We start from the raw sequence: 12605 nt of genomic DNA, 5'->3' as shown, positions 1-12605 counted from the left end.
GAATAAAGCAAGTTACAAAGAAAAGCTTTAGGTGTCTGCTTTCAATTAGCTTTTAAGGCAAAACCAGGCAATTCACTCCAAATCTGTTCTTTCAGCCCCTCCATTCCTCAATCTTAATTCATATAAAAACATGTTTTTGTTTGTTTACTAAAAGGATTTAGTGTGAATGTGTTACATAGATTAGAAATTTCAACATATATGTCAATGACAGAAAGAAAAAAAAAAGCTAGGGCCCCAAAAATCATATGCAGTTTTTTATCTAATAAACTGGGAGCCATGCAACTCTGTGATCAGACAGAAGAAAATATTTAAAAGATCAAAATGGATTTTTTTTTTTTTTTTACAAAGGCAGAGATAGGGAAAGACAGGAACGGAGAGAGATGAGAAGCATCAATCATCAGTTTCTCGTTGCGCGTTGAGACTTCTTAGTTGTTCATTGATTGCTTTCTCACATGTGCCTTGACCGCGGGCCTTCAGCAGACCGAGTAACCCCCTACTGGAGTCAGCGACCTTGGGTCCAAGCTGGTGAGCTCTTTGCTCAAGCCAGATGAGCCTGCGCTCAAGCTGGCGACCTCGGGGTCTCGAACCTGGGTCCTTCCACATCCCAGTCCGATGCTCTTATCCACTGCGCCACCACCTGGTCAGGCCAAAATGGATTTCTTTATTGAAGCAATCAGGAAATAAGAGCAATGTGAATTAATTTAACAGGGTTGGAAAAGAATACAGGACATCATCATGAGGTGAAATTTTTATTGATTTATAATTTTTCTGATACAAAGTATTTAATCAAGTATAATATTTACAATTCTTACATAATGTACATTTTAGAATAACTATAAAGATAATGTACTTTGTTCCATTTACAATGACAAACTACAGTAAAACTACATTCATGAATTAGATACAAATCCTCTACATACTAATAAAAAGTAAATGATGTGTTGGTTATACATTCTTTGAAACACCTTTCAACAGGTAACAAGAAATATTATATGTAAGAGGTCTTTATGATTGGAATGATCCAAAATTACCACAAAGCACAAGTAAACACATCAAAAAGTAGCTCATCATTTCCAAAAGTTAACTTTTAGCCTTTGTGTAAAATAAATGATGTCAACAGTCTTTATAATGTAGCAAGCTTTCCCTGTTTAAAATTAACACCCAAAAGGTAGGGAGAGTTGTTGAGGAAAAATAAGAAAATCTAGAACATAAAATACTGAAAAGACAATACAGAAAAAGGCTTACTCAATCAAACCTTGCTTCCCTCTCCCCATTATCTCATTTTAAGTAGATAAATTTATGTAAACAGAAAAGGATGTCCACAAAATCCCATCTGTAGATGCCAGGATTCCACCAAACTGAACCCAAGCCCCTTTTAGCCCGTTAGTTATCTTTCATCTAACATGTGAGTACAGGCATACCTCAGAGACACTGTGATTCACTTCCAGATACCACAATAAAGCAAGTCATCTTTTTGCTGGTGGGGGGTCTTGCCTTCAATTTGTAAAGACACAACAGAGGTGAAGCACAATGAAGCAAAGTATGCCTGTATGTGGTAAATTAAAATTACCTTTGTAATTTTTGCTTTCATTGATGTTTGTTATTGCAAAAATGTAAATTTTCCTACAGCTTAATGTCTTCAAGTCCTAATCTATTTGTTTCAGGTAATTTTATATCCAAATTCTAAAATATATGGAGTCTTTAGCAAAACACAAGGAAAGCTAGCAGTCATTATCAGATTTTGTTACAATGATTTCAAATCAATTCATGATACAAATAAAGTGCCTCCGACTAGTAGTTAGACAGGGGTTCTGGTGTCATCTATGCCACCAACCAGCAAGCCAGTGATCCCCTCTGTAAAACATGACAAGTAGCCCAGGTAAAGAAGAGACAATGTTGGCACTCTTACAGTAAGATTGCAAAAGCCCTACCATGAAATCAGATGAGATGAAATGATGTCAAATATAGTGTGAACAGCAGAACAGTACGCCAAGGGGTACTGTTAGTTTCACTTCGTTTCTCACACTTGTTTTACTTGTGAGAAGCTCGGGATTCAAGAAGAATAGTAACTACTAGTCAGTGCTCTTTCCACTATGTCATGGAGGTCAGAAGTCATTTTGGACAAACAATTCTATAAAAACATCATTTTCCCATCTCATGTCCATGGTCAAAGTGCTAACAAACAGAAAAGTTAATGTGACAATGTAAGAGTGATATGGGAATGACTCGTTATTCAAAATGGGTAGTAAACTTAATTTAAAATGTTTTATTGTGACCATACTTTATAGGTATAAAATTATATTTCTAAAATACTGCTTAATACATCACAAACTTGAGTTGTCCAGATTATAAAGGTATAGTATTTTTTTCCAAAATACAATCATGAAGAACCAAAGTACATATTCCAAATTAAATCTATGTTTTGAAAAGCAAACACCCAAGTTCATTAAAATCTATAGTGAAAAAAAGAAAAAAGAAAAAAAATCTATAGTGAAGACCAGTACAAATTAGGCAAACACTGTACTGTAGTGAATCCCTGGAAATTCCTGAATTTCTAAGGACTGACTGTACCAAAGGTAATTTTTAAGACCCTACAAATCTTAAACGTGTGTTACATTGAAAAATTGCAAATAACTACTCGATATCTTTAGTCTAGCTGTAACATGAAACTACACCTAATGAACTCCTCATAGTGCAAACAATATTCTTATTTTGATATTAATCTAACTTTTAAGTTAATAAGCTAATGATATGAGCAAACAGAATAATGAAATGAGAAGGAATCAGAAACTACTATCAGTAGATCAGTTAGGAAAAGAAAATACAGGGCAACCACATTGACCTATGAGACCCAAAAGTATGATTAACATTGTTTACACTATGTTTTCTCATTAATGCATTTAATAGCATTTAATAATTCACAACGTATTAAAACTCAGATTTGTTACATACAAAGAAAAGCTATTAGTTGACACAGCTAAATTTACCCTGGTAAGAGCCAACTTACTTTGTAACTACTTGTAACTATTATACTCTATAGTCTTGTTTACTGTATTATTTCTGCTGAATTTAATCTAAATTATGTCTCAGCACATTCAAGAAATCAAGCCACAGAAATGCATTTTGTAGTAGCAGACTCCCTATACTGTCAAAGATTTTGCTTCCTCTGAAGACATTCAGAACCATGATCTTCTTTATGTACTTCAAATACATCTCTGACAATTAAATTTAAGTAGACACTAATTACTGCCACAGGAGGTAAGACTGTCATGAAGAAATGCCTTCACAACGAGAGATCCCAGAGGTTTTCTGAAGCACCAAATGGCTGGATCCGAAAGGAAAACTGCCTAGGCTTCCTCAGATAAAGGTCAGGAGCATCAGGAATGAAGTCCTAGGATTAAAACGGGAATAGGCACTACAAAGGAAGAGTGAGGCACTCTTTTCTTTTCTCTTTGTTTGTTTTCAACATATTTCCTTATCCTTGAGTTTTTCTAACAATTAATTTCAAAGTATACTCTAATAAAAATGTTATAAATCAGACTTTTGTCAAGTTAGATGCTCTGTGACTCTGAGGTGAAGCAGGAAAGATTTCATGTTCCAGTTACTGTTTTAATTACAATACAAGCTTTAGAAATTAACATTTCCTTAGAAATATTCATAAATATAGTTTTTATTCTTATCTACTATGCAGTGACTATAACCAAATAAGCATTATATGCATGCAATTTAGCCAAGCAAACATGGAACCTTTCATGTGATGTGAATTTATATCAGTATAATTTGTTTAGACAGATTTCATTTTGACGGTCAATTAATTTATAAAACTCTAAGGAGGGGGGGTGTTAGAAAATCTATTATCCACCCAATTATATATTATTTATCTACTTATTTGATAACCCAAATTTAACAACCTCTCTTATTTAGAAACTGAGTATCGATAATAATTTACATGTAATTTGTAAAAGAAGACTAAACTTAACTGTTGACAATATTAGAAAGAAACCATAAGGCAAATTACTAAATCATTTTATACTCTCCTAACGAGATATGTCAATGTCAACCAAAGATAGAATCAAGACTAATTTGTTGCATATACTTGGTAAATTGTATATCCATAATATTTTGGAATTAAAGGATCTGTGATTCATATAACCAAACAATAAATCTACGTAGATGCTATAATTTAAATATACACTGTGTACAACAACTACACAGGATGTTGGAAAAATTAAAAAGCAATTTATTGCCATATTTGAGTAAAAATTAAGAAAAATATGAAGTTTTTCTCCTTTTACAAAGAGATTTTTCTTTCACAAGGACCAATAGCAAAAATGTATCTTCAAAAGGACAAATTCCAATACAGTAATCCTCTACATTATTTTATAAACCATTATTTTATAAGCTTTTTCTTTGAAAGATACAATCTGATAAAAGCAAAAATTTGCAACATTCAAGTAACCTTTGAAACACAGTTTTATTACATCAATAAATTTGTCTAGGTTTTAGAAAATCGACCCAACAATAAAGAACTCCAATTTCTATAAATGAGAATCTACTGGTGATTTTAAAAAAATTGTTAAGGGCTTCTTTTTGCTTCACAAAATGGAATAAACCTGAAGGACTGAGTTATGACTACCTGCACAGCCACTGTATGTTAAAGTACTGGATAATCATGACATCTAAGGAGAATAACTGCATTTATGAGCAAATGGTGGAAACATACTGTGTGAACACTAGTTAGGCCACTCAAACAAAACAAAACAACTTCTGAGCCACTAAAAATCATCGCAGAAACTAGAGAGAAGGCATCTGAGTCAGAAGGACAGTCAGCTCCCACTTGATGCAGACACGCTTGAACGAGACTGGGCACGATGCACAGAAGGAAGGAAATAAATGCTCCCCTCCACTAGCAAAAAAGATTTTTGTCCAAACTCTTATGATCTAGTAACCTAAAGATCATCTAAGTCTAGAGTCAACTTTTATCTATAAACATAGCTCTTTAAACAGACTTTTTTTCCTTTTTTGAAGTCCTAAAGTAGGCTCCTCTTCCAACTACTAAAGCTCTATGTTATATACTTAATATCAATGAATGGGTACCTTTTAACCAAACCACTCCGTATCTACTAAAATTAAGTAGAATTAAAGCAGTAAAAATTCGTGAGTTTTCAGATCTATACATTAGGAAGTCACCAGATTTAATATTTTCCCCTTCTTAAAAACCATCAGAATTTCTGTGAATCTTGCTGGAAACGATTTAGTTTCTCTGGATTATTGGATGCCATTTGGGAAAAATCACGAAAAATGTCCTGATAAGTTTCATCACCTGCATGAAAGGAAAATAAAAACACTTTTAAAATGTTTACAATGAAAAATATTAAAGATGACATTTTTATGACTAGTAACTTTTATTATTCATTATATTAAAATTTTGTTCAGATGAGCATTTTTGAAAGAAAAAAGATGAACTAAATATAAATGCTGGGAAAGTATATAGTGAAAGAAAAAAGAACTATACCTGAATAAAGCACCTCAAATGCAGCCACAGAGGAAATTCAGAGTTAGAAAAGAGCAAAGATGCAAGTATTTGAAAGCAATGTACAGAAAAACATTTATTAATACATGAGAAATAAAAGTCATTCTAAGTGAGGTAAACAAGACATTCTTTAAATACATATTTCCCTTGATCAAGACCAAAAGGAAAAACCAAAAACAAATTCTAAATGTTTCTGATGGATGCAAGTTATTAAAAAGACAAAACTGATAATCAGCTGGGGTAAAAAGCCTATTTTAATATTATCTTTTAATTAAGAGGCATTCTAATTTAAATAGCATGTGAAAAAGAATTCTTAACTCTAACTTTAGTGCTTATCTAAAACTAATGCACCTAATTCACTGCTTACTAAGCTTACAAAGTGATTAAAGCCTAGAAAATAACTATAAAATCATAATTCTACATTTAGTCAGAAGTTTTTATTTACTGAAGGTCATATGAGCAAGAATGCTATGACAAAAAGAAAGAAACACCAAAAATATGTTAAATTAGAATAACACATATCTATATACATACAAATATGCTTGTAGAGAATTAGATTATATATATTGATATTATAGCAGATTTGAATACTATACATATTTCTTGCCACAAGAAATTGTGTACACACATATAGATTATACCTCCGATAAAGGATTTGTATAAAATAAAATCTTATTTTCAAGATGAATCATCCATCATAAATGCTTCTTATTAACATCAGCTTTATGAATAAGCTTGGCATAGTTCAGTTTTCAAGATTTAGATTGTCACTATTTTACATGACTATTGTTGCAACATGGTTTTATAATTATTTCCCCTTAATATACCATGCATCCATCTTATTACAAACTCATTTGCTACAGTTGTTGTTAATAGTGCAGCAAGTTTTGTCAGCTTTTGAAAAGTGAGATTTTTTGAGGCAATAAATGTCATACCAAAATCTTTGAGAATTAGAAAAAAGTTTGGGGAGTAGGATAAAGATCTAGTAAAAAGGTCTAATAGCATAACATAAAATTTTCAATAAAAAAATTTTAATACTTTCAATATTTAGTCACTTAATATTTAGTCTATGTAAAAAGCAAGTTATTAAAATCTCCATATAGTTTTCATTTAACCCTGGAAATGTTCTCATGACCTGAATCAATCAACTTTAAAAAGAAAAATGTAAGGAGAGAATCTTAATACAGTTGGCTAAGAGTAACATTGAACTCATTGTTACTAAAATAATAAAAATAAAGGTTGATATGCCGAACTGGTAAGACAATCCAATAATACCCAATTATAACCTTCTTAAAAGTTGACTCTCACATTAAAAGACAAACTACTATCTATTCCTATTTTTAGCCATTCTGAAAGATATAAAATAAACGTAAGAAGAGACCATGTTAAATATCAATTAAGAAACCATAAAAAATATTTTAAAATTTTCCTTATTCTTAGATGTTGAATTAAAATATTTAAAATATTTATTGTAAACATTATAAATAGTTTTAAAATACTATTCAAACTGGAGAGTCTGGAATTTTACTTTCTAAGAAAGTATAAAGTGCAGATCATAATACAAAAATACCACACCGATTTTACCATTCAACACCATAAGTAACTTAAAAGGCACACATTATACATTCAAGAAGAAACAGGAAGAGGATCTAGCAGACACTAATGCCAAATAGTTTACAGATAGCACCAGATGAGCATTCTTAAGTATTACAACAGTACAATGGCAATATATGGCTTCTACTATCAGAAATGCATATTTTGTATAACAAGCTGTGAATTTTTTTTTCTTTTTGTGGTTTTACAGGTTTTGTTTTAAAATAATCTAGGACCTATTACACAAGTACATTTTAGTAGAACCATTGTACCATGCAAAATAAATTATATAAGATCTTTGATTCACTGAATTAAATGCTTCCTTGAAGGAAAGCATTGGTGCTACACTAGTCATTGGTTTCACTTAATGAATACATTTTAAAAGAGTTAATAAAATACAAAAAGAAGTCTTCTTCACACACAAAAACATTTTAACATTCAGTTTCTAATAAAACACTAAATAATGGACTATCAATATAATATCTTTCTTAGGCCTCTAAATGTGTGGTCAAAAAAACAAATGTTACAATAACAATAGTGACTAAAATATTTAATATAGTTAACACAAATTGAACTTCAATGTGATCCTTTAAAATTTAAATATAATTTTGATCATTTAGAATTTATTCCAAGGCAAATAAAACCTGTCTACACTAGAATACATAAATAATAGCCCAGAATATGAAGCCTTGGAAAGTTCACAGAAGTACATTTAACAGTTAATTATAAATGGTAAACAAGTAACCACCCAGTATTTGTAATGCTAAGTTATATCCTTTAAATTACTTAATCACATTGTATTTCTCTTCAAAAAGTTAACTTTCCTATGTGCCTGGACAGTTCCAAGTTTTTAAAATGTGGACTACTGTGTTTCCACTGATAGTTTAAAATAATTTTTGATTTTGGTTTTCAGAATAAGCACTACAACAGCAGTTATAATGATCCAAGATTTTGTTGATTTTGCTCTTGAGCAAAGAGATGGCAGCATGTGAAGCCCCAACCCCAACTAATCCTGCCCCACTGATTAGATTAGTACTCAGCCTTTTGCCAGCAACATGCTCATATGAATAAACAGTGGTAACTAAAGAAGTGGTTTTCAACCGGCTGAGAAACTGCCAACAATCGAGGAATCCTAGAATCAGAAGCTGAACTGCTGGAACCACCTAACTGATTTCTATCAATTGAGAACAGAGCATGATATTTCACTCACCCCTCTCCCCCAAATCTTCCTAAAAGCTGAAGGAACTGATAGAGATAAATAAATCTCCCTTTCCGGAAACATGTGCTCGTCAGGTCACCTTGCAAAAAATTGGGACTCTGAGGTCAGGGCAGTAGACAGAAAATCAGACGGGGGGGTTCCTAAAAATAGGTCCATGATTCCCAAAGATAATATCAGAGTCTTTTAAATTGTAGAGCTCTTCATTATCAAAAGACTGAAAATACCTGCATTTTAGAACTATCCAGAATTCTGAGGTTTTCTTTTTTTGTTCTAGGCAACAAAAAAAGGATCTAGACAAAATAACCAACCAAAATCTATGGGAAAAATTTACAGTGGTAGGTGAAGGGGAAAAAAGACCTGCTGCCTAAGCAAACATCTGCTCTCCAAAGACTCGTAAAGGAATAAAAAAAGAAGCCATAAAGCAATGGCTTCGCCATTTAACCACGTCACCTGTATAAATATAAAACTGTTCTGCTTTAAATATCAGACTCTCTAAATAAATCTAACTAGGAAAATTAGAAAAATCTAATTATCATCAAGATGATCCTCAAATAGATCAAAAGCTCATTTTATTTTGCTGATACACTATTTCCAGAATTCTGGGGTTGTTTTGTTTTGTTTTGGAGAAAGAGAGAAGAAAGAGAGATGGGGTGGAGGGGCCAGTGACCTTGGGACCATGTCATGTTGATGATCTCACACTCAAGCCAGTGATCCTGCGCTCAACCTGGTGAGCCTACACTCAAGCCAGATGAGCCTACACTCATGCCAGTGACCTCGGAGTTTTAAACCTGGGACCTCAGCATTCCAGGTCAAAGCTCTATCCACTATACCACCACCGGTCAGGCCGATTTATTTTTTAACCCCTAAACTAAAACTCGAGAGTGGTAGAAAGTTTGTTTTTTAGAACAAAGCCTTTTTTTTTTTAATTTTCATTTGAATAAACTGCAAAAATCTATTTTTCTGCAAATCAATAGAAAGTACATCCTCATAAACTTGTACATAAAATGACAGTGAAAGAGACACATGAATACTTCTAACTGGTGGCAGAAGCCCACGCAATTCAGGTGGAACTTGAAGTTGCAAGAACATAGAAGCCCTGTCCTTTCAAGCATCCCAACTCCAGAGAAAAGTCAACCACTGCCCTTCTGACTAAGCAGTTGGGTGTAATTTCATCACCAAATACCTTAAGTAAAGAGCAGCTGACCAAACATTTCCGTAAGTTTAAGGTTTCAGGAAAAATAACTGCTTAACTTAAAATCTTGAAGATCATTCTTAGCTCACAAATATCGGTCATAGCCTTCGAATAACTTTTATTTTAAAGTGCTTAAACACAAAGGCCTCAAAAATGGCCTAGTAATACTATCATTTAAGTATATGTTACAAAATTATAACTTATTTAAAATCTAACATTCAAGTTTAAAACAAAAGGGTGAGATTCAGAATTAACACTGAGACTTCACCCTTCTCAGCTCTCTCACGTCGTGGTATACCATGAGTCAGCAGTATTGTTTGATCCACAGGGTTAAAGTGGGACACCCTAGATTACAAGTAGCTAGATGGAGTTCCTCTGTTCTCACAGTTCTTACTTGTTCCCTCTTATATTAGACCAGAAATAGTAGTAAATACAACCCTCTGACAAAGAATGGACCCATATTTAAACTAATTATATATTAATCTGGTTAATATAAATGGTTGAAGCTAGCCCAAAGTACAGAAATTTCAAAAGAGAGGAATAGTAGATGATTTTATCAAGCTACTTTTTAAATAATAAATTAATATTCATTAAAAAATCAAATATACTGAACAATCTCAATTAATTTAGTCATGAATTCCAGAAATGTCTTACTAATATGTATATGAATTTAAAACCAATATATTAGTAATTCATATACTCAAATTCATAAAATTGCAGACCAAATTATTTGATATGTTTATCAAAGAAAAGAATCTGATCAACATTTCTTCCTTCTTAACATTTTGACTCAAGAGTGAAAATTACTCAAAATGAGACTTGAGCTGATCCTGAGTTAGATTTCACAAATATGAGTAAGTCTACTTTGCCAGCAGGCTTACAAAATATTGTTTGAAAAATGTCCATTTATCCAACAGATACTGTACAAGTGCTTGGAGCAAAGCTATACAGTAAAATGAGACCTTTCTCTATACCTTTTAAACTAACTCCACTCCTGTTATGGACTTCTCAACCTTCTGGTAAATTTTATTTTTTAAACTTTCAACTGATGTTTATGTCAGAGTATAAAACTATTCATTTTCTAGGTGTTTTTCATACTGACTTTTTATATGCCAAACACATGGTGATTTGTTTTCCCTGAACACAATTTATAGAAATTCCCTGAATAACAAAAGAAAAATTTGTTATATTCCTTGACAGCTAAGGAGAATTTCAAAAAGAAAATGACTGTTGTGCTGCTGTCAGTATATAAAGATACACTATTATCCCATTGACCTCACTGGAATGTATGTGGAAGACATCAGTACAGCAGAGAAAGAAGTCAGCAGCCAGAGTTAAATACAGCAAGAAAATGTGTACTGTAATGGCAATAGTTGTTGATATTTAAAGGCCCAGGAGTTAGCCACCCCCAAGAATTCAATAAGTACAGTACATACTTAATAACTCACAATTTACAAGTTATAAAAACTCTGTAATATTAAGTTAGTTTACTAAACAACTATGAGTCTTCCAACTGTAAACTGATAAATTCCTGAATGCATTTCTTATACTGCATTTCAGTATGGTTATTAGTAGAATATTGACCTGGCTGTCCATAAAGTCCTTCTGATTCCCGCATCTCTTCATTCATTCTTGCTAAACGTAACCTAAAATTAAGTAAAAGTATTTTTTAGATGAAGTTATACAATATAAATATTCATAAACTAATGAATTATACATATAAGCAAGTAAAACATGTACTAAAGTAATTTTTTATACCAATATTTACCACTAAAATAAACAGGCTTTTATTATATCAGACTCGCAATCTGAGATACAAAAATAACTGCATTTCACTTTACATGATTCTCATGAGAGAAGACAATAAAAGAAACAGTGTATGTTATCTCTAAATACTGGGAATATATTTTGATATACAAACATTATAATAATGGCCAAAGGTGACCAAGATTTTCCCAAGGTTACCATATGGTTATACATTCTTTTGGGGGTTATTGATCCTGGCAGCAGGAAGACATGTAGCATGGATTAAAAAGACAAGAATTCCTTCCCATTTTCTTACTAACTTTAAGCAACATTTTGAAACAGGAAAATGCTGCCTTTCCTATTTTGTATTACTCTTCGGTCCTTCAAGCTACCATATACTCATGGCCTTCCCAGACCTCTACCACTCTCTTCTAAATGCTCTCTCAAGCCATGGTAGCATCTGACAGGTGGGTTTTTCCTATCTTTAAAGTACCACAAATCCCTCCATCTCCATTTTCAACCACTGTGTGAATTAATAATAGCACCATATTTCTCCCTTTAGCATCTGGACTTCTCCGAAAGGACATCTATTTTCAAAATGCTTCAAGTGAAATTCAAGTCCTCATACAAATTAATATAAAAAAATTTAGATAATTTTGGAACAGGTATCTTTGAGAAAAAGGGGCCCTTACGATAAGAATTGCCGGGGAGCTCTATAAAACCAAGATTCTTTTCTTTATACTGTTCCTATATTTTCTTTAATAACTTACCTTTCTCTAATTGCAAATCTATAATGATCTAATAATTCTAAAATTTCCTATAGGAGCCTCCACAGTAACAATAACCCCTCTAAGTGGGGAAAGGAAATTAAATACAAAGAATGTATGCCTTTTTAAATTTAATTTGGCAAGGTTGGAGGGGTGATATATGGCAAATCAAGAATTCTCAGTGGGAGCTCAGGAGTTTGGGGCAGTTGGGGTGTCTCTCTTCGTAAGTGACTGAGATTTAGTAGTTTGAATGAAACTGCCTCTACTTATATAACAGAGAATCAATAATTCTGGGCTTCATTCAGCTCAGAATAGAATGAAAAAGTGACTTCATATAACATATGCTTGAGATTTCCTACATAATAATAATGGTAGGTAGGTGAAATCGAATTTCTAGTTTTCAGTCGTAAAAAATAACTTTGATCTAAGATGAAAATCAAATTAAGACCTCAAAAATTGTTAACAGATCATATTAAATTATATCCAAATACTGAAAAACAAGTACTTTACCTTAAAATAGAGTATTATTTAAAAGATAAGTACACACAGTCCTTT

At 32.4% G+C, this 12605-nt stretch overlaps 1 protein-coding gene across 3 annotated transcripts in view; it reads right to left on the bottom strand.

Annotated features, from left to right (window-relative positions):
- Positions 1-735: 735 nt before the first annotated feature.
- The window catches only part of ACAP2 (ArfGAP with coiled-coil, ankyrin repeat and PH domains 2), a 206237-nt gene continuing 194367 nt past the window's right edge, over positions 736-12605 (bottom strand). For all 3 annotated transcript variants that reach the window (XM_066240963.1, XM_066240965.1, XM_066240964.1), the window contains 2 exons: positions 11122-11183; positions 736-5323 (listed from right to left, as the gene is read on the bottom strand). In XM_066240963.1, coding sequence (XP_066097060.1) covers positions 5223-5323; positions 11122-11183 — 163 coding nt within the window. In that variant the 3' untranslated portion in view covers positions 736-5222. The remainder of the gene's footprint in view (positions 5324-11121; positions 11184-12605) is intronic.

The sequence above is a fragment of the Saccopteryx bilineata genome, chromosome 8 (assembly GCF_036850765.1).
Source record: "Saccopteryx bilineata isolate mSacBil1 chromosome 8, mSacBil1_pri_phased_curated, whole genome shotgun sequence".
Taxonomy (NCBI): Eukaryota; Metazoa; Chordata; class Mammalia; order Chiroptera; family Emballonuridae; genus Saccopteryx; species Saccopteryx bilineata.
This window is presented reverse-complemented; position numbering and strand designations above follow the sequence as displayed.